The sequence below is a fragment of the Microcebus murinus genome, chromosome 5 (assembly GCF_040939455.1).
Source record: "Microcebus murinus isolate Inina chromosome 5, M.murinus_Inina_mat1.0, whole genome shotgun sequence".
Classification (NCBI taxonomy): Eukaryota; Metazoa; Chordata; class Mammalia; order Primates; family Cheirogaleidae; genus Microcebus; species Microcebus murinus.
Genome location: NC_134108.1, coordinates 25742163 through 25769004, shown reverse-complemented (window position 1 = coordinate 25769004; position 26842 = coordinate 25742163). Strand labels below are relative to the sequence as shown.

The 26842-nt window shown below is 38.3% G+C and overlaps 1 protein-coding gene across 1 annotated transcript; it reads right to left on the bottom strand.

The window, feature by feature from the left end:
- Positions 1 to 251: 251 nt before the first annotated feature.
- Positions 252 to 22145, bottom strand: IFNGR1 (interferon gamma receptor 1). Its single transcript, XM_076002924.1, has 7 exons — positions 21971 to 22145; positions 11854 to 11968; positions 11024 to 11190; positions 9031 to 9203; positions 6929 to 7115; positions 3431 to 3558; positions 252 to 1622 (listed from the first exon to the last, which is right to left on the bottom strand). Exons 1-7 carry the CDS (start codon positions 22056 to 22058, stop codon positions 1062 to 1064), a joined length of 1419 nt encoding a protein of 472 aa, XP_075859039.1. The 5' UTR covers positions 22059 to 22145; the 3' UTR covers positions 252 to 1061.
- Between the last annotated feature and the right edge of the window lie 4697 nt (positions 22146 to 26842).

Sequence of the window (26842 nt, the reverse complement as noted above, 5' to 3'; positions counted from 1 at the left end):
CATGTTCTACAATGAAACCGTTTTTTCCCAAACTACTTGGAACAGTGTTATGCATGCTGGGTGCTAAATATTTGAAACATAGACATAAAAGGACCATTTTTAAAGATCAGATTTTTAGAATTGTTTAAAAAATTAGATATGATCATAAAATTATTCTATAGCATTAATACATGGAAACAAGCAATGGATAAAAAATATTCTGGTTAACTATGGAAAGACTGTTAAAATGCTTGAATAAATGAACACAAAAATGAGTTTTAAAAGTACTTTATTTAAAAAAAATCTCTAAATGTAATGTTTCATTAAAAATATATACATGTTTCTATTTACATGCTCTATTAGTTCTATTAGTTTGAATTAGATTTTAAAACCAATTTTGAAAAACTTTCAGAATTTAAAAATATTGTACACACAAGTTTATAAAAACAAATACCATACCGAGAAACAGAAAATGAAAAAAAAATCCATTATATCTCTTGAAGTGGCTAGAAAGGACCTGCTCTCACAGGAAGAAAGGGTACTGGAGAGAGTTTACTGCTAAAGCTCACCCCCGTTTATGGAAAGGTTCAATAAGCTACAATGGTTTTATTGGTGTATTTTTTTAAAAAGTCTTGTACCAAACAGCCTCTTTACACTTTTACCTAAACCAAGACACTCCATTTGGTTAACACATTGACTGCCACATAAGAAAAACAATTTTCCTTGGGGCCACAAATAAAATACAAATTTTCCTTTGTATTTTATTACAAAAAAAGAATAAAAACTTCAAAAACAAAACAATCCTTTATAATTCAGTGAAAAATTTATTTTTCATTGTTTTCTGGGCATGAGTTATATGTAACTTGAAGAATGGTTCTTATGGCTCCCAAGGTGAAGAGACATGTGAGTTACATATGCTTCAAGAGGCCCAGGGCTCAAAACTAGTGTGAGTTAAACACAACTCGCATGGCAGTTAATGTGTTACTATCAACTAAGGTACAATTTCTGAGATCATGATCTTTTCATGAAATCAAAGCAAAAAAACTTTCCAGGAAAACTGGATCCTTCGAAGTTGGCTAATGTCATGAAAATTCTTTAGAATCTGTTGTAAGTCTATAACCAATCAAGGACTCTTTACCACCATCATCCACAAGCAGCTCCACTAGTACGTGCGGTTTATCATAACCAAAAGAGATGGGGGCTTTGTGTCCTTCTGTCTTTACTTCAGTTTGATTATTTGAGGGGAATTCTGAGTCAGATAAGCAGCTATCTGACTCCACATGACCACTCTCAGAACCATTTCTAGAGTGATATGAGTTTAAAGCGTCACTGCAGGGTTCAGACTGGTTACTACTTGAAGGCAAAGAATTCTCTCTCTTTACTGGAGTTGGGAGGCTGCCAGGGGCTGTGTCAGAAATGTTTTCTTCAGTAGTCAACAATTCTGTTTCAATGGAAAGTTCTTCTTTATGTTCTGCTTCTCCTGGCTTCTCCTCAGTATGCATGCCTAGAATTGCTGTTGAAGACAACTGCTCTTCAAAGATCACCTTCTCCTTTTCTGGAACAAATGGCTGGTATGATGTGATGAGTGATACATATTTTGATTCAGGTTTTGTCTCTGAAGTAGCACTTCTTACCACAGAAAGCTAAGGAGACAGAAAATAATTAAAAATACATTATTTAAAAATGATAATTAATTATTAAACTCAAGTTCCTATCTTTAAAAAAACCCCAAAATGTCTACAGGTAATGGACCACCAAATGGCACATTTAGGATAATTGAATCAGGTGGCTGCCTATTATATTCTTTCTTTTTAATGAAAAGTATTATATTAAAAATAAAAGCAAATTTTTAGGACTTTTAAAAAACCACTCCATATTTCACCAGTATATATTGCTTTTTGTATATTGCCTTCCACATGTATGCATGTTATACTAGCAGCAAGAGTACACCTACTTAATTTACATAATAATCTCATTACCTGTCTTCATCATTATAATTTTCAGTGGCTTATACAATTTCTTTATAATGATAATTAAATAATTTAATAGTATTAATAGACGCTGAAGCATTTCCAATTTTTACCAGTTACAGAACATGTTGAATATATTTCATACATCTTTTTATTTATGAAATTATTTCCTTACAATAAAATTTTAAAAATAGAATGAGTACATCAAAGGGTATGGCATGGTTGTGGCACCATTACACTATATACTCATAATATACTTATCTTCCCACCAGAGCTATGTTACTTTTCACGGCATACATCTGTTATACTACTACAGGTACTACTGGATATCCAGTATTCTTCCTTCTCTAGTGCATGTAAAATGGCATATTGCAAGGCTGCTTTGTGTTTAATTACTACTAAGGATAATTGACTAACTGGTGATAGTTCTTATCCACTTAAAGGTAGTGTTTTCATACCAAATTTCAATGTGCGCTTTGACCATCACAGATATTATTCCTGTCATATTTGATTCAAAGTTACTATTCTATTACCTTTAAATGTTCTTTTCATCAAAGGTTTTGAAATGTTGGACATTAAAATGTCAAACTCCTGTGTTACTCTAATTTTTGGCCATCTTGCCTTCTACATTTTAACTACAATGACATATTTCTGTATTTGCAGATCTTCAAAAACCATGCTTTCTTTTTTTTTTTGAGACAGACTCTCACTCTGTTGCCCGGGCTAGAGTGCCGTGGGGTCAGCCTAACTCATGGCAACCTCAAACTCCTGGGCTCAGGCAATCCTTCTGCCTCAGCCTCCTGAGTAGCTTGGACTACAGGCATGTGCCACCATGCCCAGCTAATTTTTTCTATATATTTTTAGTTGGCCAATTAATTTCTTTCTATTTTTAGTAGAGATGGGGTCTGACTCTTGCTCAGCCTGGTTTCGAACTCCTGACCTTGAGTGATCCTCCCACCTTGGCCTTCCAGAGTGCTAGGATTACAGGCGTGAACCACCACGCCCAGCCAAAAGCCATGTTTTCTTGACTCTGGGCCTTAGCACATACTGTCCCTTAGTACCTGGATAAACTCCATCTGTTCCTCAAGACTGCTCAGGCATCATCTCCTTTGGAAAAGCCATGATTAAGATCAACTCCCCAAAGCTAGATGGAGTCCTCATTAGTTCGTGCATAAATCTCTACCTTTGAACTTATGACACTGTATATACCCATTGTATACTTATCTTTTCTTCCCACTACACTGTAAGTTCCTTGACAGACTGGTTTACCTGTGTTTTTGGCCTGAAAATAAAAAGAGTACCTGGTGCATAGTAAAAGACGCAGTATGTGGTTTTGGATATATGATAGATTGAATGATGTATGGCAAGTGAAACACTGTGGAATATTATTCTACTTTAAAAACATAATTTAAGAAATTATCAAAAAAGGTTCAAGTTAACATTTTTGTTTGTAATTAAATAAAAATATTTAAATATATTACCAAGGACTTGGGTAACATTATGTTTTTTCTCCTAAATGGATTAATCTTCTTAATATGACAATAGACAAGTATCAGGATAAGTACTAGAAAGAGTACGACAGCAGCAACCACTGGAATCCAAACAGAATCTAAAAAAGGGGTAAAAATCATAAATTAGAATTATTATCTGTCAAAAAGTCTTTGTGTTATTCTTTAATAGATTTACACATTAGTTAATATGGTCAGATGTGGGGCGCAGTGTCAACGCTATTACAAGTTGGCGCCTGTTTCCGGCTTTGCCTAGAGCAGCTAACAAGTTCAGCGCACGCACAATTGTCGGTTGCCCTGTGGCGCGAGAATGCAAACAAAGGGTCCTGATATGGACTAATGCTTTGGTGGCTCGACAGTTGAGCGGCCTATCGCAGCTTAGGGGTTGTGCTTCTGGGGTTTATAGCAGCCTGCGCGCTGCCGGGCTGGGTCTTCCGCATCATGTAAGTCTAAAGGGAACCCCATTAAAGCACGATCAGAAGAACTCCTGTTGCCGCGTCTTCCTTGCTGGCGAGGCGGGCGCGACAGTCAGAGTTTTAAAGAACACTAAAGGAAGAAGTCATCAGGCAATCTGAGCAAAAAATCAGGTATGAGTCCTACATAGCAATATGATTCTTCCCAGCTCTGCAATTCGAAAACTTTCTGGGACTACCTATGACACAGTGTAGTTAAAATAGCTTTTTCAGAACATTTCCTCACAGCCTCAATTATAGGGTGTTTCCAGGATTATGTTTTTCTCTCAGTTAAAAAGGCAAAAAATTTAAAAAATCTCTCTCTTTAGAAAGAAATTCTGGAAATGTTGGTAACTTAAAATAATTTAGCCCCACTCCTCATAATTTTCTGTCACATTTTATTTCGAGATTGCAAATAACTACACAGATACACAGATGTACACACACGCAGTAATGCTGCACAGGAATAAAGTCCCTTTTATTGCAAACTAGATATAGAGACTAATATAAAATAGGGACGATTTGTTTCAGAGCACATACATCTGGAATCACCATTGTATTCTGCTATAATGTTGCTTTTAATTTAAGCAGCACAATCTTCAGTGTTTTTTTCTCACAATTATCTCTTTCAAATTATTAATAATACTACCTACATATTATGGTGGTATTTGGCCTCCTTCATGGCATTTCATCACTTTGCATTTCTATTCTAAAGTAATCTCTTTGGAATAGTAACTGTGGAACTTACTAGCTAATGAAATCTTACATTATACCTATTACAGGATGTGAAAAAAACTAAATAATTGTAATAGTAAAAGATAAAATAACCACAAAACTAACACCAGTGCAGTGTCAGAAGTCCTATGGGCTGAGAAGGTGCAGAATGCAAGGCACCGAGGCAGGTGGCAGGGCATGACACAAACTGTAGTGGTGCCACCATGTGGCCATAACAGCAGTCCAGTTTATAATTCAGGCTTTAAAAAAAATAAATCTGGGTCATTTGCATTATGTCAAATTTTGTGCATAAAGTGTAAGATACTGGGCTATAAGGACAATGGACGCCTTCCAGCTTCTGTTTACTGCTTGTTTGCTAACCGCAAGGCATTATGAGTACATTGTGGGATGCAGAGGAAAAAGACAAAGAACGTGGAAACCGGAGTCTCTCAGCTAGGACCCGGAACAAGCTAGAGCCTATCAGGGGCAGGATGAAGTAGGAATCACTGTGAGGGCGGATGCATGACAGTGTGTAAAACAACTGAGTTATAAAAAGGGGACTAACACACAAAGGAGGGACCCTGCCTGGAGAAGAGGCCACTGCGCTGGCACTCTGGGGGCCCGGACCCTAGCTCGACCTAGACGATGATAAAACTCCTTTTGATAATTACAGCCTCGGTGACTCTGTCTCTCTGTCCTGTGGCCTTGTGAATCTCGAATGTAACAAAAGTAGTATTTTATTTCTCAAATGGCATAATGCAAATTAGTATAAAATGCACTGCATTACTTTAAATCACCTATTTGAAACCTTTATTAATGGCCTGAAAAGTTTTTAGTATTAAATCTTAGATTTTAGGTATCTGATCTGACTATTCAGCCTAGATTTTCACTCTTTAAAAATATATTTGTATCATAAAATTTTAGTAAATTTTTTAACCTAGAAAATACATTCTAAAAACATCCTAAGAATAGGAAAAAACATATATTCAATATATATACATAGAATACAATATATATCATCAAAGCATAATTTATCTCATAGCGAAAACCCCATAATTTTAAAAATCCAACAATTGTATAACATTAAAGAATATAATTTACATGATGAAATATTCTAAAGACATTAAAAATATTAATGAAGTATTCATAATAAAAATGGAAAAATATTTATGTTTAAAATAGTACATGAAATTATATATACTATACTATATGATCATAGCTATGTAGTAAAACTAAAGAAAACACCAAACTGTGAATAATGGGATATTTTCTGGATGGCAGAACTACAAATAATTTTGTTTTCTTCTGGCTTTTCATATTTTACCACTTATCTATAATGAACACTTAAATTTCATAATTGCAAAGAAAAGTCCAAACTTTTTTTAAGATACCTAAAGTTTTATTATAGGCATCAATACCCAAGGAAAAGATGAAATATAATTATTTTAAAATGTTACAAAAATGAGAATACACTATTAAAACTGATCTACATATTTTTTAGATATTAATTTCTAGTTCTTATCCAGTTCACACAGCTTGAATCTGTTACAAAGTTTTTTTTTTTCTTGAGACAGAGTCTCACTTTGTTGCCCAGGCTAGATTGAGTGCCGTGGCGTCAGCCTGGCTCACAGCAACCTCAATCTCCGGGGCTCAGTGATCCTACTGCCTCAGCCTCCCGAGTAGCTGGGACTACAGGCATGCGCCACCATGCCAGGCTAATTTTTTATATATATATATATATATATTTTAGTTGGTCAATTAATTTATTTCTATTTTTGGTAGAGACGGGGTCTCGCTCAGGTTTCGAACTCCTGACCTTGAGCAATCCGCCCGCCTTGGCCTCCCAAAGTGCTAGGATTACAGGCGTGAGCCACCACGCCAGGCCTTGTTACAAAGTTTTAATCAGTAAATATTCCTGCTATCTAGTTTTTAAATTTATACTCCCCATAAAGAACATTTTAATGGATTCATAACATTTTGCTACATTGAAGTAACAAATTGACTTATTATTATCCATAATCCTGAAGTGCAGACATTTATGCACATAATCTTAAGTATTTGTTACATTTTTTCTTTCCTGGGTCAAAAGGCCATCATCACATGGCTTTCCCAACTGGTTGTCTTGTATCTTGCAATGCCTGAGAAACTGCCTTACTTCTAATTTTAAACTCTGAGAAACAGAATACTGAATATTTTAAAAAATAAAACAGATCTTTTGAAGTTGGAAATGAATTTGCCTCTTTTCACATTATCTAATTTTAGTTATAACCCTTTATTTTTAGGAGAAAAAAGGGCAAGAAATTACCTGTTATGCTGTTACTGAAAACGGTAATACAAACTTCTTTTGACCTTTCGGTTGTAACACCCCATGTATCTGAGATTCCTTCTGCTGAAACACAGTACTGAGAATTCACTGAGGTTGCTGGAATACTTAGTGTGCACTGAGTCTCGTTGCAATCATCTTCTGTCTGTAAGTGTATTCTATCTAGGATCTGATGGGAAAGAAAACAATGAAAACACATGGCTTCTTTTAATCTGCCAAAGAACAAAAATCACCGGATTAATTCTGATCAGACACTTGATAAAAACATATATATGGTCAATGTTGAACATGTAACATAGCTTTGATATCAAATTATAAATCAATTTGTTACTTCAACATAGCATCATGCTATGTATCCATTAAAATATTCATTCTAGGGACTATAAATTTAAAAACTTACATAGCAGGAACATTCATATAACAAATGTTCATTTGTCCTATTCCCAGAGTGCTAGAAACTCAGCTGGTCAGAGACAAAAGCAATTTATAGGAAGAAAGATAAAGGTATTACACAAAGGCTATAGGATCTCTCGGCAGTAATACATAGAAGTGACTGGAGCAATCCCTGGTAGTTGACCATTCAATCAGCCACAGTACATGGATCACCTGTATGTACTAGAGCCTAAAGACACAAAAGTAGGATGGTGGTGCCTGACTCCAAATAACTTACAGAGAGACAAGTAAGAAATTTAACAATGAGTAAGGACTACTGCAAAAGGAATACTGTGTGGAATTAGGAATAACCTAATAGAGTCTAGCATATCAGAAAAGAATTCAAAGGGGAGATGATACCTCACTGGACTCCTAAAGAATGAGCAGAAATTTGTCAATGGAAAAACAGAGAAGGGTACTCTGTGAAAGAGCATGACACTGTCAAGGAACTAAACAAGCAGTTAACCAAAGCATGGATGAACACTATGTTGGAAAGAATGGGAAGAGAGGTGGCTAGAGAGGACACAAGAGGCCAAAACTGAGGGCCTTGCAGGCCAGGCCATGGGAGGGAATTGAGGCATCATTCTGAAGCCAATGGGGATTTGGGAAAAGGTTATAAAGCAGAAGAGTAATATGATTAGGCTTGTACTTTAGAAAGAAAACTCTGCTAGCAACCAAAGTGATATTTTAAAATCTAAATCAGATGTCATGTCACTCTTCCTGCTTACATCTTTCCAGAGGCCCAACATCTCACTCAGAATAAAAATATCAAAGTCGAATCCCTCTAGTACACTAAGAGATGTGGCCCCCAGTCACCTGCTCCCTGCACCCCACCCAATCTCACTGCCCTCCTTGCTGCTCCCTTCACAGCTCCCTACTATGCTCCTGTAGGGCCTTTGCCTGAGCGTTCCCCCATGTACATCCATGGGGCTTACCTGCTAGCTTCCTTCCGCCCTGGCTCCAGCTAACAACCCTCCTGTGAGGCCTGCTCTGTCCACCCTATTAAAAATCATTATCATTATCCATCCACCCTTCCCCTCCCCATGCCCACCCTATTTCTCTGCTCCATGGCAATTCTCCCCTGAGTTTTATCTGTACTGTTTGCTGATGTACTCCTGGTACCTAAAAGACACATGGCATGTGCTTGATAAATATTTGTTAAATAAATTAATGGCAGCACTGTGAAGGATGGGGTAGAATTTCTAACCAAAATGTGGACTCCACACCAGTACCAGAATGTAATTATAAGCCTACGGTACACTGTTAAATTTTCTTTCAAAAATGATGATTCAAATTATAGCTTCATATTATTTTACATCACTGCCAGTAAGGAAGAAAAAGTTAAAATTATCCTCATCTTACTAGTGGAGAAATGGAGGCATACAGGGAAACATCCCAGATTAGGGTTATGCTGCTAAATGAGGTGAAGAAAAATTTTAAATGTATTTACATTGTCAGTGTTAGTGATTAAACTCCGTACCAATTCCTTCCAAGAGCATTCACATATTTTTTTTTCTTACCAAAATCTATGATCCGTGAGTCTTGCCTGAATATTTATAAACATTCTACTTTTATTACACTACAGAAAGAAATGACTTATGCTAGTTACAGAATAATTTCCATTTTGAAAAATATGAAATAGAAATGCATACCTCACTTCCATTCACTGTCACAATTGCCTTGTACATGAATGTGTAACAGGTATTTTCATCATCATACATGACTCCCTGTTCTTCTCCATTTACAATAATTAAAGGGTGAAATATGTCAATAATGATTTGGTTTTCCTTCTTTCTGATAGCCAGTTTAGGTGGTCCAACTTTTCCTGGGAAGAAAGAAGAAGTATAATTAGTATTGGCCTTGGAACTTCAGATTATGTCTCATAAAATTCCCATAATCAATCAATAATCTATTTTTTTGTTTTTGTTCTTGTTGTTCTAAAGAAGGACCACCCATTTAAACCACTCCACAAAGATCTAGAAGATATTCTAAATATGCTTAAAGAAAATGTTTAATAACTCTCAGGCAAGAAGTATTCTTATCTAAACTCCTCTTAAGGAGTTTAATTTCACTTTTAGTTCTAGAGAAAACAGGTGATAAACCTTGGTTTAAAAAAAACTTGACATAAGAAGAGAAGCTTGACATAGAGAAGCTCTATTAAGTAATTTGCTTCTCTCTGGCAGAGCGGGGTGGGGAGGAGGGCAGGGGCAAGATAAGTAACCCTAACAATATTTGTACCCACAGAATTTGGGGAAAATAAATAAATAAATATTAAAAAACAACAACAGTAATTTGCTTCTGTAGATTAAGAAACCTGGTTTCTCAAATGTTTCAGAAAAGGCATTTTAGTTATATTCCCTCACCAAAATTCTTTGTATCTTCAACATCTATGCGTGTCTGGTGTGAAGGCTCTATAAGTCTGTTTTAACTCATTCAATTTTTATTATAACAATCAGAACTATATATTCATCTATTCCACAAATATTATTATGTCTTTGATGTCTGAGACTTTGTCGGTGAACCATTTATCTATTTGTCACATACTTACGGCATACTACTGTGTGCCAGGCAGGCCTGTCTTTACTCACCAATGTATCCTCAGGGCCTAGCATACTTTCTGGCACACTGTTGACCCTTGATAAGTCTGTGTGGGAAAAATGTGATATCCAGATGGCAAGGTTATCGATGACAAAGGCATGGGCTTTGGGGAATTAAAGGGCAAGTAGAGGAAGGGCCTGTGGAAGAGACCTAGGAGGCACGATTTGAAAACCAGGAGCAGAACAAGGAAGAAAGTGAAGCTAGAAGAAAAGGTACTGAAGGACTGGAAGCCTAGAATAAGTCAAGTAACAACTGGTTTCTTTTACTCAAGAGTGAGGGTCTGTGAGCTAAGGCAAGATGTCAAAGTCAGAATATAGGAACTGGCACTAAGGACCCTGGAGTTTGAGGTGACAACAAAGATCATGTATACTATGGGAGTGGGAGGTTGGAAGAATGAAGAGCTGAAAATTACAGGGGCTGGAGAGATTAAGGAACTCTAAAATTTGGACAAGCATTAAAGTAGAGGAAAGAAAGAGAGTCAGTTGCCAAAGTCCTCAGTGAATGTAACTTAGAAATGAATGACAGAAGACAGGGTGGGAGATTGAGGTGCAGAGTACAGTTGGACAGCATTGATCCATAATTGTATGGAGTAGAAATGTCATGTTTTAGAAGGGGCAAAGTGATGGCCGCCTCTTAGCCCTGTTTTGTAGGGTTTGATAGAAAGGGAAGATATAGGGTGAGCATCCCTTTTCTGAAATGCTTAGGAACAGAAATGTTTTAGATTTCTAATTTTTTTGGATCCTGAAATATTTGCATTGTATTTGTCAGTTGAGCATCTCAAATCTGAAAATCTGAAATCTGAAATGCTCCATGAGCATTTCTTTGAGTGGCATGTCAGTTCTCAAAAAGTTTCAGATTTTGGAGCATTTTGGATCTCAGATTTTTGGACTTGGGATACTCAAACCAATATTGCCTTTTTAAATTCCTCCAAATGTTTCTTAAGCATTGTGATAATTTTTAGTAACTGCTTATGAAAGCAAATATATACAGAAGACATGTGTAAGCATTTTCAAATTTAAAATTTACATCTGTTTACATTCTACTCACCATGTTGGCACAAAATAAATTCTTTTGAACATGCATAGGCAGATTCTTTTTGTCCAACCCTAGCTTTAACTCTGGCCCAGACAGAACTTGATGGATCATCAATGTGGTTAAAAATATTACAATAATGATGAGAAATATTGACGCAGGTATCAATCCATTTTGCATGCCTAAAACAAAAAGCAATAAAGAAACACAAAGATAACTTTCCCTGCTACCATATAAACTCAAATCACCTCTGACTGTACTTTGCTTTTCATTTACAGCACAGAGCTTAGTCGAAAGAGCTGAGTAAGAATAGGATGGAGAAGCGAAACAAAGGAAGCTCTTATTCTTTGGTTAGAAGCACTACAAAGTTCTTTTTAATAAAGAGGCTCAATTCAAAATATAAGACCTGTATAAATGACATTCCACAACTAATTTTTAAAAACCTGCTTCTAAATTCCATTAACATAGATGTTACTTAATTACATAATCAAACACATTACAAAGACACCTAACAGTTGTCAAAAACTTTTTGGAGTTTTACATGTTTCTACTAAAATACATACATTACAGGAAGTAATAAGACATCTAACTATTAGTTTTATTTATGCCTTAAAATCTCAGAAGTTAGTGATATTTCTCTAATATTGACAGGAAGAATAAACAGGAGGTGAGATGTATTCTGCAAAGAATTAATTTGTATTCTTAGAACTTCTAGACATCTGCACACAGTTCAGTAAGTTTTGCCACATGGGAAGAAAGGATGATGAAAGCAGAACACAGAGAGTTGTGGAATATGCAAGGATCTAGACAAAAACAGAATAAAAGGATAAAAGATCAATACTCACCGATAGTTCTTTACCTGTATAGTAAAAACAGGAGTCTGTGGCATGGTCTGGTACTCCCAGTAGAGGATAGGGTTCATGTTATAGGACTGAATTGTAATATTGGTTGGTATAGGTACTGCAAGAGATTCAAAAAGTAAAAGGGACAATAGTAAGAAACTAACATTAAAAAACCTTATCATAAGATGCCATAATAGTCAAATATGTATATTTTAAGAAAGTACAATTCAACAGGATATTAAAATTATTTAAATTAGAAGATTTCTAGAAATTAATTTTACTGAAAAAAATGCGTAGAAAGTTCTGATTTGTTTTTAAATTACAGAAACATCATTGTGATATAAGGGAAACACAAATATAGCACAAGACAATAAATTCCCATGTTTTAGGAGTTTTTATAAATAAATACACTGCCTACTGTAATGGTAATCCTCAATTCATTCAATCACTGTAATTTTCAATCTTTGATACCCCAGATTGTATTCAAGATCCAGAGACAAACTGGCTATATCAGGGATGGCCAATTTCACTCTAAAATATCACCAGGCTCTCAACCCTGTACTCAGTAAGTATTATTACACCTTTAACACCTTTTCTATAGTACAGGAAGAGATGTCTGAAGATTGACTGAAGGAGTCATTGACCACTATAATTTCAACAATGTTCTGCTCTCTGGGGTGCATAGGTTTTTGTTTTGTTTTTATAAAACATACCCAATATTTCTTCTTGCCTTTGTGCTTTTAAACCATTTCAGACAATATTTGTTAATAAGACTTAAAAGAGAACAGGTAGAAATCATTTCAACATCTAATTCAACATCTAATCGGACACTACCAAAATCTAATTATTAAAAGTAGTTACTTTCCCTCTGCTCAGTATAAAAAGTTGTTATCCACCACTTCTTGGAAAACTGAACACACACACATCCCCTCCCTCCCTTCATTTTTTTAGAATGAATATGAAGGGATACAGTTGGCGATATGACGAAAAAGTTAAGGTTATTCAATCCTACCTAGCTGGGAAATTCCACTAAACATGATTTACTTATATATAATTAAAGTAAATAAATGAATGGCAACGTGGATAGGAGCAGTAGTTTCCAAACATAACATCATCAGTCTCAAAAACTCTGAGAGTGTCCTTTAAGGCAGTGGTTCTCAGCAGGAGGTTGATTCTGTTCCCCAGAAGACATGCAGTATCTGTAGACATTTTTGTTTCTCACAACCTGCAGGGGTTGCAGGTAAGGGAGGTACTGCCAGCATCTAGAGAGTAAAGGCCAGGGAGGCTGCTAAATATCCTACTGCACAGGACAGTTCTCCACAACAGAAAGTAATCCAGCCCAAAATGTCTATAATGCCAAGGTTGAGAAACCCTGCTTTATATGTTCATACTTTTAGGGATTTTTTTTTTCCAGTTTAGGAAGAAAAACTAATTTAAAACAGAATGCTTTATAGTAAACCAATATATTTCATGGCTCCCCCCCAACCAAAAACTAGATTTGGTTACTGTCAAAATATCTAACTTCCATATTATTTACCAAAGTAGTGTAACAATTTGGGCCAAAAGGTTGAGATTATGAAGCTGGGAGGGTGTTTCACAGATTCAAATACTCCGTGCTACTAACTTGACCTTTCTGTGGCCAGATATCATGATACCTGTAATTTTTCTCCTTATGCTTCCTAAAAGACTGCTGAAAGCAGTCTTTGGTTCTCTAAGCAACTTCCTTGTAGGTGAACCCCAAAGCACAGTTCTGGCATGATTTATCCTTGGCTCTTCCCTTTTGGTTTTGGTAGAGTTCCCATAACCGTACATAGCAGCGACTACTGGGGCTTTCTGGAGGGTTCCTTTTTCTGTGGTATGTTTGTACCTCAACTTCCTGAAACACCTAGTCTCAAACAGTTTACAATGCATGTTTTAGGTTGAAATAAAAGCCACTTCATCCTTGGATTCAATTCAACATCAATGTCAAACAACAATCACATATATAAACCTGATTTTGCAACCAGGTAAGAGAGATACCTAATGCTAAGAAAACTCAATGAATCTGAGCTTCCTTTAGAAGCCATGTCTTAGTTTTAGCATCTTTTGCCTCGAGAGGCTGGGAATTTTCAAACCATCAGGTCCTGGGTTCTTTTTGTTTAACACTCCTTCCCATGATTAATCTAAGTCTTCCATTTTATTACAAGAAGCAAGAGAAACCAGATGGCACCTTCAACACTTTGCTCGGAAAACTCCTGAGCTAGATCATGCAGCTCATCAGGCACATTTTCTACTTTCCATGTTAGTGAAGGCAAGTGTCACTAAGTTTTTTGCCACTACACAACAAGGGTCCTCCTTCCTCTGGTTTCTAATAGTGACAAGTTCTTCATTTTCCCTTTAAGGCTCTCTTTTTAATTATTTCCAGTAGGAATACCTTTACAACTATATATTCTCAATCTGAAATTCCTGTATTTGAGGAACATGCATACAGAAGTCAATCTACATAATAGAATATTAAATAAAGTAATACCTTTGTACTTATTAGGAAGGGGCTAATCAATCATACATTATAAAACCACAAACAACAGACTCAAGCAGCATTAGTTTTTAATGTGAACCAAAGTATATTTCTGATAATTTAAGTAAAAGCCTGACATCCTTAGACTAGGATAAGGCCTTAAATAAATCATAGCTTTCAAAGTAATCAAGACAGACAGGTGGTAGGAGAAAGAGAATTTCAATGGATTATGGCAGAAAGAAATCACTACTAGGTTAAAGGAGAAACTTTTGAATATTTACATCAAAAGATGTAACCTATGGTTTTAATTCTATCAAAGAATTATTATTGGTTATTATCCTCTTTGCCAAAATTACAAACCAATTATTATTGGTTATTAGTGGTTATTGTCCTCTTTGCCAAAATCACATGATAAACAGACATGAATAGTTTTTTTGTTAAGGTTTAGAATTTTATAATCTGAAGCTTAAACTTAATATTCAGATTAAACTAAATATTCAATATTTAATATTCAGATTAAAATAATTAAAACTTACAATAAACTTTTATAGTACGTTTACACTGTGTAAATAAAAATATATGTAGAAATAGCAAAAGAGTATCTAGAAAGTTTAAGAAAAGATCCTACCAGAGTGATTTTATGAAATAAAATAATCTTACAAATTTTCCTATCACTTGAAAACATTCAGCTAGACAGCTTTGTGTAACTCATGTTGCTTTTGGAAATGGGCTCAGAATTATTTGGTGCATCAGGTTTGCATTACACCCAGAGTAAACTTTAGCTATTTTAAGATCTAATTCCCAAAACTCCTCCAGAACTCATAGCTCAGGACTTAACAAAACCAAACACAGGAGAGAAGAATCAGTTTTTCATAACACTCTAATTACAATGCAGAAAAAAAAGGACAACTCTAGTTAGAGCCAACTCTTTCCTCAGAAAGCTGATAAACCAGAAGAGACAGGAGATGGAAAAATAACAAAGGAAAGGACAGTAAAACACCAGTATAGATCAGCAGGTGATGGAGCAGTGCCACCCACGGTCAATAGTACAGCTCAAAACCAAATGCTCTAAATTAAAGCATCCAGATCCTTATCTAAATAAAAGACTCTCAGAGAAGAAATCTAACACTTTGCCCACGTTAAAGACACAGGACCATGGGTACTTTCACAAAGGTTTCTTCTGCACGGCAAATAGAAACAGCATAAGAAATCCAGATTGACTAAGTTCTGCAGTCCCCACCTCCCAGGGCCACATATCACAGCCTGAACTCCAAGCCCTTCACCTGCCTGCTAGTGGAAAAATTGTCTTCCATGAAACTTAGGAACTGGGCCTCGCAGCAGGAGGTGAGCGGCACGTTGGCAAGTCAGGCCGCTCCCTATTGCTTGCATCACTGCCTGAGCTCCACCAACCCACCCTTGAGTGGAAAACCGTTTTCCATGGTGCCAAAAAGGTGGGGGACTGCTGGACTAAGTGAAAAATATCAAACCAGAGCTTTTGTATTTTTGTCAGAATATATTTATGATTACAATCTACCTCCTGAATGACTTTCTAGTGCTGATAAAATGGCTATTTTTCTTAATGCCTTCCAACTTTAATCTTAGCAAGTAGCAGCATCTCCTAGATTTAAGCTGAATTAAGGACATTTTGAGAATCCTTGCACATAATGTTTCAAGTGTTCATAAAAATTTTTTAATTGAAATATTTCAACATTTTTGGCCTTTGAAAGGAATCATATACTCATCACTTTGGAAACTAATGAAAAAACAGTCCATTTTCTACTTTCTTCTATTATTTTCTCATACTTTCAGAAAAAGACAGTTTCAGAACTAAGAGTTCAATGAGGACATCTAAAACATTTCAGGTCTATTTTACCTTCTATTAATATATAACAGTTCCTTAACTGAGTCAAGATTCCCAGCATCCCTTCAGTCTTCTATGTTTGGGACCTACTCTGGTCTAATCACTCTCTCCCCCTTAAAATGTGGAGCCCAGAAATGACATAATCGATGTGAAGTATTTTTCTTCCTTTTTTTTTTAAAGAACTGGGCACAACAAATAGCAGCTTACACTTAACGTGTATTAACAAAGCTCCCACCTATCTTTCCCTCGCAGCACTACCAAGTTAGGGCTTATCCAATAAATACCTGCTCAGCCACTTTTCTGACTTGAAACCTAGGATTTTATTCTTATTCCTGTGTATCCAATTTCATCGACTTGGGTTTGATCTGGCATTAATTCTGATTTGGACCAGATCAACCTAGTCCCCAAGAGAAGTTATTTCTCAAGACTAATTCCCTTTTGGACTAATTCATTTTAAGTTGAGAAACTGAAAAAAACAAAACAGGCCTTTTTAGTCTATGAAAAACAGGCAAGAGGTAGAATGAGTCAGCTGCTGAGCCCATTTTAAATTTCTCATGTTGCTCTTGGATGAGTTTGTTTTTTAAAAGCCAACACAATTTCTCAAACATATATGGAGGCTATTTATCCCTTACTTTATTACACAATCACAAAGATATTTAAGCAATTTTTCTTAATTAAAACCCCAACAAAATTTTGCATATTTTCAAGTCTTGTTTTCTCATTGCTAAAATATGTATGATAATATTATCTCCCTCACAGTATGCTTGTGGTGATTATCTGAGATAATGCCTAAAAAAGTTGAGCACATTGCATATCCTGTAGTAAATGTTTAAAATATATTAGTTACTATCATTCAGTAATGCACTTTATTATTTTAACTAATTTAATATTTAAAGATATAGTAACTTCTTTAGGTTTTCTTTTATATAGAACCAAAATGTGGATCTTTCAAAGTCTGTATGAATCATGAATCAGAATAAAATGAAAAAGAACATTTAAAAAGCTGTTCAATGAATATAACTAAAATGGGCCTAGGCAAAAGAATTTATGAAGACGACCCAGAAGGCAATCACAGCAACAACAAAAATAAATAAACGGGACCTGATCAAATCAAAAAGCTTCTGCATAGCCAAAGAAACTGTCATAAGAGCAAACAGACAATCTACAGAATGGGAGAAAATTTTCACATGCTACACATCCAATAAAGGGCTGATAACTAGAATCTATCTAGAACTCAGGAAAATCAAAAAGAAAAAAAAAAATCAAACAACCCTATCAAAAAGTGGGCAAAGGACATGAACACAAACCTTCCAAAAGAAGACAGAATAATGGCCAACAAACAGATGACAAAATGCTAAATATCTCTAATCATCCGGGAAATGCAAATCAAAACCACAATGAGATACCACTTATCTCAAGCAAGAATGGCCTTTATCAAAAAGTCCCAAAACAATAAGTGTTGGCATGCATGCAGAGAGATAGGAACACTCATATGCTGCTGGTGGGACTGCAAACTAGTACAACCTCTGTGGAAAGCAATATGGAGATACCTTAACCAGTTCGGTACCACGCTCAATAGCGGCGAAACCTTGCCCACAGCCGGCACTCATAGTCCGCACCAATAGTTTTTGCTGTGCGTTGACGACGAATCTGTTTTGCTCTTGAGTGATGAGGAAAGCTTTAAAGCACCGAAAGCTTGTTTTACTTTACAGGCAGCTTTATTTGTAATGTAAATCAGAATAGGTAACATACATATACATGTTTTCATTACGTTATTTTTAAATGTTCACAATTTTATTTTGATAAATGAAAAACGAGAAAAGTCATATCACGGCTGTAGGCTAAAGTCACTGTGCGCGTTCATCTGTGGCTATTGACTATAGTTGACGCTGGTCCTGAAGTGGTTAAAGAGATACAAGTAGATCTACCACTTGATCCAGCAATCCCACTACTGGGCATCTACCCAAAAGAATAAAAGACATTCTATAAAAAAGACATCTGCACTCGAATGTTTATAGCAGCACAAGTCACAATTGCAAAGATGTGGAAGTAACCCAAGTGCCCATCAATACATGTGATTAATACTCAGCCATAAAAAACAATGGTGATCTAGCACCTCTTATACTATATTGGATAGAGTTGGAGCCCACTCTACTAAGTGAAGTATCACAAGAATGGAAAAATAAGCACCACATGTACTCACTTGCAAATTGGTTTCACTGATCAACACCTAAGTGCACATATAGGAGTAACATTTATCAGGTGTTGGGCAGATGAGAGGGGGGAGGTGGGGATGGGCATATACATACATAATGAAAGCGATGTGCACATCTAGGGGATAGACATGCTTGAAGCTCTGATGGGGGGTGGGGTGGGGCAAGAGCAACATATGTAACCTAAACATTTGTACCCCCATAATACGCAGAAATTAAAAATACATATATGTAACTAAAATGCTAATGTAATGCTTAAGTATTCTGAATCTCTGAAATATATATAGAACCCAGAGAAAATAATGAAAAATTTAAACACTATCCAGAGCATTATCCTAAAGCCAGAGAATTAGAAGAATAGCTTATAAAATACAGGTCAGTTAAGAGCCCGGTATCTGGGAGAAGTCCAGTCTGTCTCTCCAGCCATTACCCAGAGTGGAACAGCAAACTGGATGAAGGCAGCCAGTAGAACATCCTGATTTACTTAAAATATATATACTTTTTTAATATGTAAAAGGGCATGAAAAGTGAAACACTACTAATTATTAACTGGCATACATGCATTTTATTTTCACTTACAAAATAGTGATCAAAGCCTATGAATGTAACACATTTCCAAACACTTGGATTTTCCACAGACTGACTATTATTGCTATATTCTCTTATCTGTTTCCTACTAAGTCCCCTCACCTGAACTTCCAACTGCATAGTCAAGCTCAGCAAGAGTAACAGTTAACATAAGGAGAGCATACCAGGTGCAGGCACTGGCAAGACTGAGAGGCTTACCAAGAGCCAGAAGCAGGTGTCATTGTGGGTTTCCTTCTACTCTCTGGAGTTTTTTTTATTTTAAATTAACTTTAAAAGCCTAAGGAACACAACCAAATCCACAGAAATACACTGAAAAAATCTAGAGAAATGTGTTAGAAATGCACCGAAAAAAAGGGGGCCTCACTGATACTTGTATTTATAAAATGCTGGAACACAAAGGCTTCAGCAGATTTCCCATGGGAGGCAGACAGGCAATCCTACTCTCAAGAAAGGCTTCAAGGATGTGCAAGTTGTGCATCACAAGGGATCCCAGGTTCAGGAGAGCCTTGCACTCAGAAGGAAGGACTTGGTACTTAGTTTAATCCCTGAGCTGGGAATCTGAGTCAATCTCCTCCTCTCTGCCTACATCCAAGTCAGTCAGAGTCCTATGACTCTACCTTCTAAATGTTCCTTCAAGCCGTCCTCTCTTCTCCATTTTAACTACTTCTCATTGACTCCTCCCACACTAACGCAGCATCCTCCTAATGGGCCTTCTGTCTACTCTCAAACTATTTTGTAAGATGATTGGTCTTGCTAAATGGCATATCTAATCCTGCATAAAATCTTTCCCCTTTGTAAGATAATTCAATGACATCAGCATTAGTCAATAACAACTGACTGCAGCAAGGTACAGTGGGCATATCATTTTGTTGGTTCAGCACCTGTACTTCTTTCAGGGACACCACTCCTCTTTTGGGAACTCTGCAACCCCATCCACTGTGACAATGTCCCTCCATGAGAACTGGCTCGTGAAAGAAGACAAGCAAATCAGAGCCTTCCCCTGGGATTTTGCTAGCATGAAGAAAGCTGCAAGATGTCAAAACGCAAAAGCTGTCAGTATCCATGATTCCCACCAACTAGAGAAAGCTGTTCTTACCCAGATAGTTAGAAATAAGAGGAGAGTCTTAGCAGTTTGTGTTCCTGCTTCTAGCTTTTTAAGGCCCATCTGGTATCTCTAATTTTCTGTTTAACTCTCGCTTGATTTCTCTGAGTCAATAAATTCCTCTTTTTGCTTACGTTAGCCAAAGCTATGTTTTTAACCATTGCTGTTATTCATGAAAAGGCACTTCATTATTTGGTTCCTACCTCTCACTTATCCTATCTCCCCTTGTATTCTCACACACATAGCCTATAAAACACTTAATATTTCACTAATTCAACATGCTTTTTCACACCTCTGCCTCTGAACACAGCAGTTTCTCTGCCCCTCTGGTTCTAATGCTGGGTCACCTTCTTTGAGAAGTCTCTCTGACTCTCCTGGAAGAGGCAAGTACCCATACTTTGCTTGTTCCTGGAGCCTGTGACTAAGTTCAAATTCTTATCATGATGTATTAATACATATACTGGAATTGCCCACGTGGATGACTGACATGCCTTAGATAATGGCAGTTGGCAGAGTGGTTAAGAACTTGCACTCTGGCTGGGCGTGGTGGCTGGCACCTGTAACCCCAGATACTCAGGAAGCTCAGGCAGGAGGACTGCTTGAGGACAGGAATTTGAGACCAGCCAGGATGATATAGCAAGACCTCATCTCTTAAAAAAAAAAAAAAAGAACTTGGATTCTGGGCAGACTGCAGCACTTACAACAGTGCCCAGCACTTAATAGCTATTAGCTATTATAATCACAATCCTTGAAAGCAGAAACTGAGCAACCACCATTTTTGTATTCCCGGCAATTGGCACAATGTCTGTCCCAAAGAATGACTACATATCTTAAATATTTTTTGCTTGACTTTTAAAGAGCAAGCCAAGGGATGGCTGGATATGAATGGAGCACACTTAACAAGAGCTCATGGGAGAAGTCATTATACGAGGTTCAACCTAGAGTTTGCCAAGGTTAAGGAGGCTGGGCCACCCTACCCCTTCCAGGCAGCTGCTAACTGGAGACTCTCAAGATTTGGGAGGGGGCGGAGTGGTAGGTGAGTTGAAAAGGTTTACTGATTTCACTGGGGCCCCAAATCATCATTACTGAGCTTTAGAAAAGCTACCCTCGACACCTGTTTCCTAGGAAAGTCAATAATCAGGTAGAAATGAAATGCTCCCAGGAACTAAGCTATATGAAGAGGTCCACCGCCAGACAAATCAGATGGTGAGTACTCGCATCCCACCACTTCAAGACAGACTTGAGGCGGAGAACTTACTGCCACTTAATTCTCAGCTGGCAACAGAACGCAGTCTCTCCCATCTTAAGGATTTGGGGTCCACTCTAAGAATAAATTATTTGAGCCATGAATTAAATTAAATAAATTATGGAAGCCATGTCATTTAACGACAGGGAATTTCGTCTTGTGATAGTGTACTTAACACAAACCTTGACTGTATACACTACTACATACTTAAGGTATATGGTATAGCCTATTGCTGCTGTACTCAATACTGAAAGGTACAGTAAAAACATGGTACTATAATCTTATGGGACCACGCCGTCCCACGTTGACCGAAAACGTCCGTACACAGCGCATAACTGTATTTAAAAATAGACTAAAAGAGCCAGAGAAATTGAGAGGCGTGATTTAGCGCGGTGGCAACAAGAGAAGAGGCGAGAGGAAGGAAACTGACCTACGCAACCACAGAGACCCGCCTGGCCTCCCGGCCGCCAGCTCACCGCCAGACGCTGGGTCGGGGGCGAGCAGGGCCGCGGAGAACCGAGGCGGCACCACCGGGCGGCGCTTCCCGGCTGGGGCGGTTCCCTCCCTGCCCTCCCGTCTCCACCCGGCCGCAGCCCGCCGCGAGCGACAGTACCAGAGAAGGGTTCCGCATCCGAGGCGTCCCTCTCAGCCCTGCTCACAGCTTGCATGAGAAGAAGGGTTAGGAGAACGAAGACAGCCATGATGCCACCGACGGACGCCAGGTCCCGCCCGGAGCTACTGCGGGCACCGCCGGGCGCGGCACTCCACCCTGGACTTTACGTCACTTCCGCCGAGAGAACGTGCGGGGCGGGGCGTGGGCGGGGCGTGGGCGGGGCGTGGGCTGGGGGAGGGGACTCACACCAAGCACCGCGCTGTGGGCAACCTAGTCTGTGGTCGTGGCCGGGGCTTACGCGTGTGTGGGTAATTTGCGTCCCAAGCTTACGTTTTTCGGCTTGGCACCACGTTCCGAGATTCTTCTTCCTGTTTTTGCGGTGTCCTGGGGTTGTAGAACTTTGCGTGAGGGCACAACCGGGGCACAATGCTTGCTTTCCCCTTTTAGACATTGCCACCTACGTGTCTTACGGCCTGAGATGCTAGAAGAGACTTTAAAATCCTCTTCCAGTCCCTGCTTTTTTACTAGGGAGCTTAAAAATGGTTTCTGCAAATTCCCACAGCCCAAATAGAATTAACGTGGCCAAGAACTACTTTATTGTTGGAGAAAAAAACAACCTGCATTACCTTTTCAGCAATTCAGTGTCAAAGAGCAATTTATTAAGCAGCCTTTGATAAAGAGGCCTGCGCCTTTGTCCCTCTGACCATATCTGTTGTTTTGCATCCCTTCCCTTCCACTCCAGCCACAGTGGTCTCCTTGCCCTTCGTAGGACCCTCAGTGCTTGTGCTCAAACATGCATATGGCTAATCATCTCACCTGCTTCAATTCTGTGTATATCACGGCCTTTTGTAAAAATTTTAAATTGCAACCCAGCCTCCCATCCTTCTTACCCCGCCATAACTATTTTTTCATGGCGCTTTTCACCTTGCTCACACTACAATATATACCTTGATGTTTATTTTTCTCCCTCTTCTAGAATGTAAGCTCCATAGGGCTGAAATCTTTGCTTGGAACTCAATTGGTATTGGTTGAATGATAGAATGCATGATTACACTAGAGTTAAGCAGAATTTTGGAGAGGAAAAACCTTATGAAGACTAGAGGAATTACCAGCCAGATCATTTTATTTATGTTACAAAAAGTCCCTTAGCTCAGTACTTCTCAACTTCAATGTATGTATGAACCATCTGGGGATCTTGTTAATATGTAGGTTTGGAGTGAATAGTTCAGATTCAGCTTGGGCTTGAGATTTCTGTATTTCTGACAAAATACATAGAGAATGCCAATGCCCTGGCATTAGGACCACACTTTGAGTAGGAAGACTGTAGCTCAATCTAAACTAGGCCCGTTATATAGTGATGTCCATTATATGTAAGGCACCTTGTAGCCATTGCAAGGATAAATAACTGATCTTTGCTGTTTAGGAGTTTATGGGGTAGGATAGAACATAGTATTCAGTTCATACCATTATTTTAGTACCCATCACAGGCTGGGTTACCCAAGAAGTAAACTCCAAGGTAGAGATTAAGGTACAGTGCATTTATTAGGGAATGCTGCAGGGATAAACTCCTGTGAAAGGGAAGTGGAGGAAGTGGAGCAGAGGAAGAAGTTGGTCTGCAATGCCATCCCAAAAAAGGCTTCCGCAGACCCCACATGGAGCTCTGGAGCTGGGTTGACTTTGTAAAGGGGTCTTGGGTTGGTATGAGTGGCTGCACCTCACATCCCAGCACTGATTTGTCATTGAATGCAAACTGCCCCTAAAATGGGACATGATTCAAGCCGTCCATTTTGTTAGCTGAGGCGTTCCACAGAGAAGGCTGACAGCTGAGGGTGTCCACTGGTAGCATTCCCAGAGGCAGGGAGGGATGGAACTAAGTCTTCTATTCCTGAAGGGGGATTTGGGCAAAGCTTCACAGTTACAGTGCCCACCACAGAACCTATTCTTCTGAGGGATGGCACTAGTCACTTGTAGACTAAAGATATTTATTAATTCACTAAATATTATTGAGTGCTACTGTGTGTGTCTGACATGGCTGGGCACTGAGATGTAGGCCTGAGCAAGACAGACATGGCTCCTGCCCTCATGGAGTTTACAGTCTACTGAGGGAGAGGTGCATTAAACAAGTACTACATAAGTAAGTACTGAAACTGTGGTAATTGTTCCCAAGGAGAGCAACAGGATTAAAGGATCACAAACAGGGATTTAACTTAGTCTAAATTTTAAACACGTTCTCTTTTAAGGAAGTTCCAATTATGTTGTAGCCTGAAAGATAAGGGGAAATTAGCTTGGACAAAATTGGGAGATGGGGGCAGGGGACACAAGCTAGTAAGAGAGGTAGGAGGAAGATCAATAAAATGTATTTTAAAGTCCACTATAAAAATCTTATAGAGCCAACATAGAAACCAATCAGCAGTGCCAGCTTTGGTAAGTTTCCAGTGCCTAATGGCTGTTTATTTAATGGACATTCTTGGAGAATATCTAAGAATATGTTGGTCTCTATTGTAGCCTTGGGTGAGTTTTTAAAACCAAGAAAACAAGTTTGGGGTAAGGAGTAGAGCATTCCAAAGCCAGGTGTACACTGAGGTGCTGACTTTTTTGCAGGCCACACTCAATACAGCCTAGAGGAGTTTAATAGGCTGAATAAAATAATTTAAGAAATTAGAAATATGCTCCAATGAGAACAGAGACTGGGTGTGTAGCACAAACTTTATATTTTTTGGCTTGGGTCACTGTGCATTTCCTTCCCCTTTTCTCCACAGTAGAAATGTCTGCCAGCTTCCCTTTAAAGGAGACAGCTTGAAAGTTTGTGGTTGAAGCACATGGTTTTAAATTCTCTTGATTATTCTATAAATTATAGCCAATACTCTTGCCCTTCCACACTGTCCCCACACCTCCACACTGCCCCATACTTAACTTTGTTCTTGTCATAGCACTTATTACCATCTGGAGATTCCACTGAAAATGTCATATATATATATATATATATATATATATATATATATATATATATACATACATACACACACATTTGTTCATATATATATTCTTCACAAATAATTACTGAAATTATAGTCATCATTACCAAGGAGAGCAACAGGATTATAGGAGCATAAACAGAGACTTAATCTGAGATTTAAGGAAATTCATATATGTGTACAAATGTATATATAAATAAATGTGTATATATACACATTTTTTCCAGTTTTCTCTCCCACTAGAAAATAAACTTGTTTTCTTCACTGTCAGATCCCCTGCACCTAGACAAGTAGCTATCATTCCATTAATATTTATCGAATAAATACATGAATGAACAAAACAAGCTTGGAAAGAGTTGTGGGATTGAAGCAGGTATAGTTAAATTTATGGTGGTTAAGCTCTCATTATGTCACTGATGAGAATTTGGAGATGTTTGAACATCATAATGGTACAAAACAAAGCATTATTCATTCTTGCCCTACACACAGCCTCCTTCTTAGCTGTCATGCTGATGTGTGATCATACCAGACCAACCCCTGGCTCACAGGTAGTTATCCATACACGGCCAAGTCTTCTTGTAGATGGCTTGTCTTAGAGCACTGCCTAGGATAAAAGCCACGGGCTGTGAGGTGACTGTGCCAGACATCGCTCATTAGCTGAGTGCTAAAAGCTTTTCTCTGTCTTTTTCTACCTTGATGCCTTCCTACTATAGAGGCTATAAAAGCTCAATATTCACTTTCCCAACCTTTGCGGTAGCTAAGTGTAGTCATATGACATAGTTTTGCTCAATGAAACATAAGCAGAAATCTGTGACGTATATGTGTGTGTGTGTGTGTGTGTGTGTGTGTGTGAGAGAGAGAGAGAGAGAGAGAGAGAGAGAGAGAGAGAGAGAGATGGGGGGATGGCATTGTGGGGCATTCCGGGACAACTTTTCCTTTCTCCTGAAAGAGACAGTGGCAACAGAGGAGCTTGCTGGCCTTGGCCCTTGTCCAGTCTTCTTGCCTAGAATGTAGATCCAGTGATGCCTGGATCTGCAGCAGCCATCTTGCAGCCACAAAGCAACAAGATTGAAGATGAAAAGCCAACAGCTACACATGGAAGCTGGGAAGATGGAGAGCCTGAGTCAGCGATGTCAGCATCGAGCAGCTGAACCAATGTCTGTGCCCACCTCCCTCTGGCTTGTTATGGGAGAAAAAATAAACCCCTCTTGATTCAAGCCACTGTCTGCTTGATTTTCTGTTAATTGTGCTGAAATATTTTCTCACTCCATGTCAGGCCAACCTAAATACATTCTCCCTCAGAGAGTAGGAATATAAAACTAAACAATGGAGAAGGGAATAGGTGAGGGGCACAGGAAAAAAGAGAAAAGAAGACACAACAAACTCAAACTGCTAGAATGTAGAAGGCTAGAATAGTAAGCAAGGAAGATCCCTTGTTGAGGGGAGAACAAGAGGCCCAGGTCTTGCAGCTACAGCAGCAGCCAGACACTTGGTAAACAGTCGCCCTCACTGTAGTCCCTGGAGACCAGCTCACTGGTGAGTCTTTCCTCTTCTGACTTCCCCACACGTCTATACCAACATCCCTTGTCACTAAAGGTCATCTGATTGTCTCTGTTCCTTGCAACCAACAGAGCTCACCTAACATAATTTCTAGCCAGTTTCTGACTGTATGGTCAGTCCGTTGAAGGGCAGCTACCATGTTCTTTTAGAAAACACTTCTCAAAATCACACAAAACACTGGGCTGGAAAAAACTGTTGTTAAAAAGAACTGAGCAGCCTAAAGCAGCTTACAGCTTTCAGAGCCTCATCACTTCCTCTTTCATCACGTCTTCTCCAGTCTACGTGCTTTCCCTCACTACACGCCAGACGTCAAAGCCCAGTGCCCTCTTGCTGCTTC